Here is an 11,156-nt window from a genome sequence, read left to right as displayed (position 1 = left end):
GCGTCCAGCGCACAGGAGAGGGGAGAAAACTTTGGCTTGTTTTCAATAGCCAGTGAGTGGAGGGTGAGGGGGGGGGGGGCGTCTTTAACAAATACTGAGAAGTCGAAAACATGTGTTTTGGGGAGGGGGGCGGTTGGAAGGTGAATAGTTTTTCACATCTTTAACTGCGCAACCAGGGGATGTTTAGATCTTCAAAAGGGAGGTCAAGAGACAATTATTATGTCACATGACTTGATGAATATGATCGCTTTTGAAAGTGTCTTGACACCTTTTAAATTAGTAATAATTGTATTTAAAACAACGAGCACTTGTAATTGTGTGGCTTTGTTAATGGACTTTCATTCAGAGTATACTAGCTATCTTTAATTAATTTTTGTTGGTCAGGCAATTTAACTACTAAGTTATAATTCGTCTGTCAATTTAAAACATAAATACTCTGTTATATAAGTTTAAAACATAACTAACCTGTCCTTTAAAGCTACCATGTCTTTTAAAACTTAACTGCTCTGTCCTTTAAAACATAACTATCCTGTCAGTATAAATATAACTATCTTAATTGTTAAAACATGACAACCGTGCCTGTAAAAACATAACTATCCTGTCCTTTAAACATAACTATTGAGTCAATTTAAGACATAAATGCAGTATCTTGTTAGTATAAGACATGTTACCAGAGGCGTAGCGACCCTTCCCGGCGCCCGGGGACACACTTTCAATTTGGCGGCCCCCTCGGGAGCAAATTTTTAATTTGCACCCCCCTCAACTTTTCGATTTGCACCCCCCCCCCTCAAACTTTCTATTTGCAACCCCCCCCCCCCCCCCTCATACAGCAAAAATGCAGCTAAAATGACATTTTAATTTGTTTTTACAACCCATTTTGGCGCCCCCTAAGGTCGGCGCCCGGGGACATATGTCCCCCCCTGCCCCCCCCCCCCCCCCACATCGCTACGCCTCTGCATGTTACTGTTCTTTCAGTTTAATACATAAGAGCATTGCCCTGTCAGTTAAAAAACATGAGCTACAGTTGCCAAACGTGGTTCTAGCTGTTGTGCGCCATGTGTACGGTTAGGATGGGGAGGGGGGGGGGGGGTTGTTGACAAACAGCAAACAAAGCCCACATCTCTGCCAGATTTAGCTCGCCCAAGCTGCCGGGACTGCGTTGATTCTGTCACGGCTAAATCCGGTCTGTTGGCCGGCATAAGCTTGTCCAGGTCTTCAAACGGTCACCCAAGTATCCAACTTTTTACAGGCCCTCGCGCATTTTTTACTGCCGCAGGGCGCGCCTCGCATGCTTGCCGTCGTCAAAGGAAACGGACACGTTAGCTGAGCAACACGAACTGAGCAGTAAAAAATCTGGACTGTTTCACGGCTTCGATCAATCGCACCATTGTTTCAGGTTTCTCCTTTTAAGGCAAATGTATCAATCTTCAATTCTTATAACAACACCGTCTGTATGACCTTCACAATTTTGAAATTGAGAACACCAGTACTAGAGCCGATACTGTCAAGTATTGTAACACAACTGAGAATTTTGAAGTGAGTGAGGTTGGGGTTGCGGAGGGGTAAAAAGGGGCGGGGTGAACCCTACTAACAGATCCCGCAGACTATACTCTAGAAATTCTTTTTTTTTTACTGTAAGTTTCAAAACTTGTGATGCTATAACCTTGTTTATTGTTCTTGTTGTTGAAAGATCGTAATGTTGTTCATATGGGACTGTGTAGCCACTTAATGTTTCCTTTATTTTCAGGGGGGGGGGGGTGGGGGAACTTGAATTATTTTTTTTGGGGGGAGGGGGCGGACTCAATTTTCCGGGGGGTGGGGGCGCTCACTGGTAAAAGTATATATTTCTATATAAATTTCTACTTCCCCAAGAAATGCCTTAAAGAAAGAAACTTTTGATATCAAACAACGTTATTTATACGGCAGAAGGTTGACTACAAAAGTATGAGAGTCAGAGCTGATCTAACGGGCGCCAGTTAGCAGGAGACACCTTTGTCTTTGCATCACCAACATATTAACTACTACAGGAAACACCTTCGTCTTAACACCACCAACACATTCACTACCACAGGAAACACCTTCGTCTTAACACCACCAACACATTCACTACCACAGGAAACACCTTCATCTTAACACCACCAACACATTCACTACCACAGGAAACACCTTCGTCTTAACACCACCAACACATTCACTACCACAGGAGACACCTTCATCTTAACACCACCAACACATTCACTACCACAGGAAACACCTTCATCTTAACACCACCAACACATTCACTACCACAGGAAACACCTTCGTCTTAACACCACCAACACATTCACTACCACAGGAAACACCTTCATCTTAACACCACCAACACATTCACTACCACAGGAAACACCTTCGTCTTAACACCACCAACACATTCACTACCACAGGAAACACCTTCGTCTTAACACCACCAACACATTCACTACCACAGGAGACACCTTCATCTTAACACCACCAACACATTCACTACCACAGGAAACACCTTCATCTTAACACCACCAACACATTCACTACCACAGGAAACACCTTCGTCTTAACACCACCAACACATTCACTACCACAGGAAACACCTTCATCTTAACACCACCAACACATTCACTACCACAGGAAACACCTTCGTCTTAACACCACCAACACATTCACTACCACAGGAAACACCTTCATCTTAGCACCACCAACACTGTCAGTCACAGGAAACACCTTCGTCTTAACACCACCAACACATTCACTACCACAGGAAACACCTTCGTCTTAACACCACCAACACATTCACTACCACAGGAAACACCTTCATCTTAGCACCACCAACACTGTCAGTCACAGGAAACACCTTCGTCTTAACACCACCAACACATTCACTACCACAGGAAACACCTTCGTCTTAACACCACCAACACATTCACTACCACAGGAAACACCTTCATCTTAACACCACCAACACATTCACTACCACAGGAAACACCTTCGTCTTAACACCACCAACACATTCACTACCACAGGAAACACCTTCATCTTAACACCACCAACACATTCACTACCACAGGAAACACCTTCATCTTAACACCACCAACACATTCACTACCACAGGAAACACCTTCGTCTTAACACCACCAACACATTCACTACCACAGGAAACACCTTCATCTTAACACCACCAACACATTCACTACCACAGGAAACACCTTCATCTTAACACCACCAACACATTCACTACCACAGGAAACACCTTCATCTTAACACCACCAACACATTCACTACCACAGGATACACCTTCATCTTAACACCACCAACACATTCACTACCACAGGAAACACCTTCATCTTAACACCACCAACACATTCACTACCACAGGAAACACCATCGTCTTAGCACCACCAACATATTCACTACCACAGGAAACACCTTTGTCTTAGCATCACTACCACAGGATACACTTTCTTCTTAGCACCACCAGTACATACTCCCCACCACTGCTATTTGCCCACCGACCCTGGTCAGATAAGGTCTGTTGGACAATTGGCCTCAGTGTCTCCATCCACAAGTTGCCTGGGTAGAGCTCCCATTCCGCGAATTCTGAGACGGCAGACGACTGGCCTAGGACGGAGAGCTAACCAAGGGCTAGAAAATAATGAAGTATGTAGTCTCTATCTGAACGGTGTGTGTGTGTGTGTGTGTGGAGGAGGAGGAGGGGATTGGGAGGCAGGTGTGGGGGGGGGGTGGGCATCAATGCCAGAAGATAACATTGTGGTAAAAATTGAACTAGAGTACGTTTAAGTAGATATTCTACTCAAACAAGTATTTAGGCTACTCAAAATAAAAATTAACGTGTTGATTCTAGTCAGAATAGAATTATCCACTCTATTCTAGTTAAAATAAAATTGTTTTAGACTGAACACACCTTTGAAATTCATAGATTTATTCTCCTGTGTATATTTAAATGGGCTAAATGTACGTTTTTTTTTTTATCTCCTCGTACACAAGCTTAAAGGTCAAGGTCATATTTCTAAAACTGGCCGTTGATGAAAGTGTTCCAGTGAGTAAAGTATTTAACAACATCCGGTGCTGGCAGTTATCAACTTGTCAAGATAATTCAGGCTCCTGTTACTCTTCATGGGTAGACGGAGACCCGAGGGGAAGATAGATAACCCTGGTTATCTGCAGTAAGGGAAACTACTCCAGCTTTACAGTCGCCCCTTGCTTACAGAACTTGGAACACATAAATTAAATGGAGATTTTCGTTTTAACATTACTTGTGCTTACATTGCTGGTAAGTCTTTGATTAACGTATAAAATACGATTAGAGGTTTTAAGATTTAGTTGTAATCTCTAGAAAATTGCATATTGAATTAATTAGAGCAAATTTCTAATACCATTGTTTTATCCTAATAGCAACTTCAGTGCGTGCTAGTAAATAATATTTCTGCGTGATGATACAAAGCTATGTACAATTATAACAATTTTTTTAAATCTTTTTTTTTAAATAGCATTTTGTATCAAACTAAATTGGACCTTTAAAAATACAATATTTTTTATTAAAATAGTCAACTAAGTTGTCGCCCTTAGCAGATTCTTATGATTCTTATGATAAAGGAATATAAACAATAGACATTGTAGATGATCGCTCAAATCTAGTAAACTGGTTGAGAACTTGTTCAATATCAAATCTTTGTAGTTGATGTTTTTTTTCTAGTTTTTTTTTTATATTGATTTATATACAAGTATAGAACAAATACTTTCGGCTGAAGTCTGGATATATTACATTTTAAAGCTAACATTGTTTTCATCTGTCAGTAACTTACCATCACACGATGATTTTTAAACTTCGTTCTACATTGAAAGCACTGAATTTTAAAAATTAAAACACCTTTTTTTTTGTCTTTACAATAACACACCACCCTATAATTGGTAAATTTAAATTGTTTTCAAATACAAATCAGCCTGCAACTGGTGTGTTTCAATTGTTTGGGAAATAGCACGTCTTAGTGTTGATGTCAAACATGACACAGTTAATCTTTCTCTCATCAAACAGCCACTGTTGACCACAGGGGCGGTCACACAAACCGGACAATGCTACACCTTTAACGGCAACTCTTATCTGGACTTCTCGCCGGAAAATTTCAACAACAACAACAAGTTAGTACAGTTGTGGTTTCTAAAGCTAGTTGTCATACAGGGATCAGCTTTTATATAACACCATGCAGGGGCCAGGTTTTATATAACACCATGTAGGGGTCAGGTTTTTTATAACATCTTACAGGGGTCAGGTTTTATATAACATACAGGGGTCAGGTTTTATATAACACCATACAGGGGTCAGGTTTTATATAACACCATACAGGGGTCAGGTTTTATTTAACACCATACAGGGGTCAGGTTTTATATAACATCATGCAGGGGTCAGGTTTTATATAACACCATACAGGGGTCAGGTTTTATATAACATCATGCAGGGGTCAGGTTTTTTATAACACCACACAGGGGTCAGGTTTTATATAACACCATGTATGTAGGGGTCAGGTTTTTTATAACACCATACAGGGGTCAGGTTTTATATAACACCATGCATGTAGGGGTCAGGTTTTATATAACATCATACAGGGGTCAGGGTTTATAGAACATCATTTAGGGGTCAGGTTTTATATAACATCATGTAGGGGTCAGGTTTTTTATAACACCATACAGGGGTCAGGTTTTATATAACACCATGTATGTAGGGGTCAGGTTTTATATAACATCATGTAGGGGTCAGGTTTTATATAAAACCATACAGGGGTCAGGTTTTATAGAACATCATACAGGGGTCAGGTTTTATATAACATACAGGGGTCAGGTTTTATATAACACCATACAGGGGTCAGGTTTTATATAACATACAGGGATCAGGTTTTATATAACACCATGCAGGGGTCAGCTTTTACATAACATCATGTAGGGGTCAGGTTTTATATAACATCATGTAGGGGTCAGCTTTTATATAACATCATGTAGGGGTCAGGTTTTATATAACATCATGTAGGGGTCAGGTTTTATATAACATCATGTAGGGGTCAGGTTTTTTATAACACCATACAGGGGTCAGGTTTTATATAACATCATGTATGTAGGGGTCAGGTTTTATATAACACCATACAGGGGTCAGGTTTTATATAACACCATGTAGGGGTCAGGTTTTATAGAACATCATGTAGGGGTCAGGTTTTTTATAACACCATAAGGGGTTAGTATTTACATAACATGCAAGGGTTAGCAGTTATACAACATCATGCAAGGGTCAGCCTTTACATAACACCATGTAAGGCTCAGTGCTTACATAATACCATGCACTTTCATAACATTATGTATTGGATTAGTGCTTACATTACACCATGTAGGGATTAGTGCTTAACGCCATGGAGGATTTTAGCGCGCACATAATATTATAATACTATGTATTCGGTCCGTACTTACGAACAAGTATAAAATACGATGCAGGGTCAGTACTTACATAACACAATGCATGGGTCATGGCCACAACGACATAATATTCACCCTAACATCTACTGGTCTTCTGTCTACTTAACATTTACTACTTAACATTTACTGAGACTCTTGTCGTCTGTCCACTAGCGCCCAAACATTTACTGAGACCCTCGTCTTCTGTCCACTAGCGCTCAAACATTTACTGAGACCCTTGGCATCTGTCCACTAGCGCTCACTACTTAACATTTACTGACCCTCGTCTTCTGTCCACTAGCGCCCAAACATTTACTGAGACCCTTGGCTTCTGTCCACTAGCGCCCACTACTTAACATTTACTGAGACCCTTGGCTTCTGTCCACTAGCGCCCAAACATTTACTGAGACCCTTGGCTTCTGTCCACTAGCTCCCAAACATTTACTGAGACCCTTGGCTTCTGTCCACTAGCGCCCAAACATTTACTGAGACCCTTGGCTTCTGTCCACTAGCGCCCAAACATTTACTGAGACTCTTGCCTTCTGTCCACTAGCGCCCAAACATTTACTGAGACTCTTGCCTTCTGTCCACTAGCGACCAAACATTTACTGAGACCCTTGGCTTCTGTCCACTAGCGCCCACTACTTAACATTTACTGAGACTCTTGCCTTCTGTCCACTAGCGCCCAAACATTTACTGAGACTCTTGTCTTCTGTCCACTAGCGCCCAAATATTTACTGAGACTCTTGTCTTCTGTCCACTAGCGCCCAAACATTTACTGAGACCCTCGTCTTCTGTCCACTAGCGCCCAAATATTTACTGAGACTCTTGTCTTCTGTCCACTAGCGCCTACTACTTAACATTTACTGAGACCCTCGTCTTCTGTCCACTAGCGCCCAAACATTTACTGAGACTCTTGTCTTCTGTCCACTAGCGCCCAAACATTTACTGAGACCCTCGTCTTCTGTCCACTAGCGCCCAAATATTTACTGAGACTCTTGTCTTCTGTCCACTAGCGCCTACTACTTAACATTTACTGAGACCCTCGTCTTCTGTCCACTAGCGCCCAAACATTTACTGAGACTCTTGTCTTCTGTCCACTAGCGCCCAAACATTTACTGACCCTCGTCTTCTGTCCACTAGCGCCCACTACTCCTTCAAGTTTAAGACCACCCAAGCCAATGGCCTGCTGCTGTATGCTCGGGGCCCTCACGACGATGACGAGGCTGTGTTTCTCCGTAACGGCAAGCTGGTGTACCACCTGTTCAACACCTCACCCACGGGGATAGAAGGCTACTACGGCGGGCTGTATCAGGGGACAGAGGAGGTTAACATAGACGAATGGATTTCGGTTTGTTTACATTTATAAATCCTTTAGTGCGTGCAAAAACGGCATGGTCAGTCATCCATGAGTTTGTTAACTTTATTAGTTGCTTAGATCGTGGAACAACGTTATGGGGCGGTTAGTCGTCCCTGAGACAACTTAACACTGATTACCTCTCCACCTCACCCTATATGGTAGAAAAGTATATATAATTTATATAGTAAACATATACCTTACCCAATGTCCTTCCGCCCCCCTCCCCTTCAAAATTTCAAGTGCACACCGCTCCCACCGGAAGCTTCAAGAACCCCACCCCCACCCCCCTTTCATGTTAATAAGAAATATGATGATTTTCAGATTAAGAGAAATGCAACTTTTCTCTTTTTTGGCGGGGCGGGTGGCAGTGATTTGACTTTAACTGCAAAATCTCTTTGAGGGTGAAAGATTTATGACTTTTAGAAAATACGATAGTGTAGTTCAGTTTAAAAATCTGCTAAAAAAGCATGTTACCATTTAAGGATGATCCCTTTTAAAATTTCACAATTGTTTAAATATTATGTTCATGTTATTCACTAGGTAGATCTCTGCAGCTTATGTTTAGGTAGATGGTGATCTATCTTACTTTGGCTTGCTATATAGAGCCAAAAGCAAAATATAGGCTATTAAGCATTGATAGTATACTAGTAAAGAATATTGTTTGTCTTATGACTAAAGGGAAATAATAATCCCTGGGTAACGTTTATAAATATTGTTTCAGCATTGTTGCGGCTTGAGAAATTAATCATGTGATAATACTATTTATAGGTTGATTTTTTTTTGGGTTTATTGACGATTGTTTTACCATGTTGGAGCTAGAAAAATTATTCACGTGATGATTCTATTTATAGGTTGACATATTCCGGTCTTGGCAAACAACCAGTGCCGGTACCGGCTCTAGCGTCGACCGGCAAAAATCCCTGACCGGTCTGTGGTACGAGGTAGATGGCCGGACCTACAACAACACTGACGAGTTGGTCAGGACGGACATCGCCCTGTCTCCCACTGTCTACGTAGGTGGATATCGCTCTTCATTGGTAAGTTACAGTGGATGTGGGGCAATGTGGATTCATCCATTGGTAAATTCTGGTAAATTCTGGTGGGTAATGTGGATACATCCACTGGTAAATTCTGGTGGGTAATGTGGATACATACACTTGTAAATTCTGGTGGGTATTATGGATACATCCATTGGTAAATTCTGGTGGGTAATGTGGATACATCCACTGGTAAATTCTGGTGGGTAATGTGGATACATGCACTGGTAATTTCTGGTGGGTAATGTGGATACATACACTGGTAAATTCTGGTGGGTAATGTGGATACATGCACTGGTAAATTCTGGTGGGTAATGTGGATACATACACTGGTAAATTCTGGTGGGTAATGTGGATACATGCACTGGTAAATTCTGGTGGGTAATGTGGATACATACACTGGTAAATTCTGGTGGGTAATATGGATACATCCATGATAAGATAACATTGATGTTCTATACAAGCAGAATAGCAGTTCTGCTACATTTTTTGATACAGATCTATAATAAAGCAATATTAAAAGCATCGTTAAAATGTAAAACTTCCACATATTATATTCATAAATTCGATGCCATTTCTGATTCTTAAATTGTAATTTGATTAAATTTGTCCCTCTCCAATATGCTGTATACAGCAGAGGCGTAGCTAGGGAAGGTGGGAGGGTCAGTTCAGATCCTGTGGATGGGGGCGGCAAACTGGGTTTTTAAAAAAAATCTCATTTAGAGCTGATTTGCTGCATTATATACAGTCACAGTTAACAAAATAGACTGCTATGACAGGCTTATGCAGCATTTCAACATCAACTATGTGACACCAATATAATAACTGTTTAGTAACAATGACTGGTTAAAAGCGCCCCGAATTTTCGAACTTAGTGATGGGGTTGGGGGGGGGGGGGACATTTTTGTCAACTTGAATATTGAATAAGTATATTAATGGTTGGGGGCGCAAAATTGATAGTTCATCCCGGGCGCTTGAATAGATTGCTACCGCTATGCCCCCCCCCACCCCTCAGCTATTGAATGTAAACACAATTTATTCTGTGACCACAGAGCCAGACTGTTGGGAACTTCGAAGGCATCATAAGCGACCTCTACGAGGAGAAGAACCAATGGTCCTTTGAAGACCCATCCCACAATTTCATGAACGGGGTCGTGTATGGATGTGGCGGGGTCGCGCCACTGTAGACGAGCGTCACGTGTCTTAGGGCTGCAAATTCTGGAACTTTTTCGGCTTTGTTGAAGCAATATGTTAGCATTAAAAAAGTATAGTACTGAGTTCCAAGAAATGTGGCTTGACTAGACACCTCGACCAAAGGATTCATTGAACAATTCACAGAGTGTATATTTTATTTTTACAGCACAACAACTTTTTAATACATTTTTAAAATTTAATACACATAATATGAAAAATGACAAAAATAACGAAACTTGTAGCAAGAAATATGACATGTTTCCTGGTCTTTTATATCTGAACTCACACGACCTCTTGTCCTTGAACTTTACGCATACACAGGCCTGGCGTTCTGTTTCTTTTTTGGCCTTGTCCCATGTGACCTACTTTAACAGTATTATCAATGTCTATCAAAGTAAGCGTAATCAATATCGAATTTTTGTTTTTGATTCCTGATTGCCTTATTCTCATTAACATCGTCTATTTTTATCGTTACCTGTTTCTCATGATTAAAAACGCATGTGTGTGTGGGTGATGAGTTGAAACTGTAGACCTAGGGCTCCTTTTGTTACCAGATAAATATGCACTACTTCTCATGTTTTCACATTAAAGTGAATTAAAAACAGAAACAGAGTTCGCTTTTTAATCGATTTTTTACATGCTTAAATAAATGATTGTAATGTAGACATTGATGGTTAAAAAGATACAGAAAAATGTGCAATTTAAATTGCTTACCTATCACCCCAATAATATATACCACCCCCCCCCCCCATACACACACAGACACACACACATACGCCACACACACAAACACACACAAATTCCGATAAAAGTGTCTTTGATTTAACCCCTCTGTTTATTACCCTAATATTGAAAATACCTATTATTTATCATGTGAGAAACCTGGTAATTTATTTTGCGCTCTATAGAATTACTGAAATGGGCTAAGTATTCTATACGGAAACCAACATAGTGACAGGCAATCACCGAAACTTCCTTGTGGAAGGCCCAGTACTTTTTCTACCAGCTAGGAACTGAACATGGTGTTCTAAAACAAATGTATTACAGAAGAGGGTTTTAAAAAAAACTGCTCAAACTATCGTCAGTTGGCACCGAGG

General features: G+C 40.9%; 1 protein-coding gene across 1 annotated transcript; it reads left to right on the top strand.

Moving 5' to 3' along the window:
• Nucleotides 1-4,022: 4,022 nt before the first annotated feature.
• LOC131946580 (uncharacterized) lies at nucleotides 4,023-10,684 on the top strand. The gene is made up of 5 exons (XM_059307446.1): nucleotides 4,023-4,303; nucleotides 5,066-5,169; nucleotides 7,612-7,819; nucleotides 8,680-8,865; nucleotides 9,918-10,684. Exons 1-5 carry the CDS (start codon nucleotides 4,262-4,264, stop codon nucleotides 10,050-10,052), a joined length of 675 nt encoding a protein of 224 aa, XP_059163429.1. The 5' UTR covers nucleotides 4,023-4,261; the 3' UTR covers nucleotides 10,053-10,684.
• The last annotated feature ends 472 nt before the right edge of the window (nucleotides 10,685-11,156 follow it).

This window comes from Physella acuta, unplaced genomic scaffold (assembly GCF_028476545.2).
Source record: "Physella acuta isolate Inbredline_101_S28 unplaced genomic scaffold, ASM2847654v3 ptg000563l, whole genome shotgun sequence".
Classification (NCBI taxonomy): Eukaryota; Metazoa; Mollusca; class Gastropoda; family Physidae; genus Physella; species Physella acuta.
This window is presented reverse-complemented; position numbering and strand designations above follow the sequence as displayed.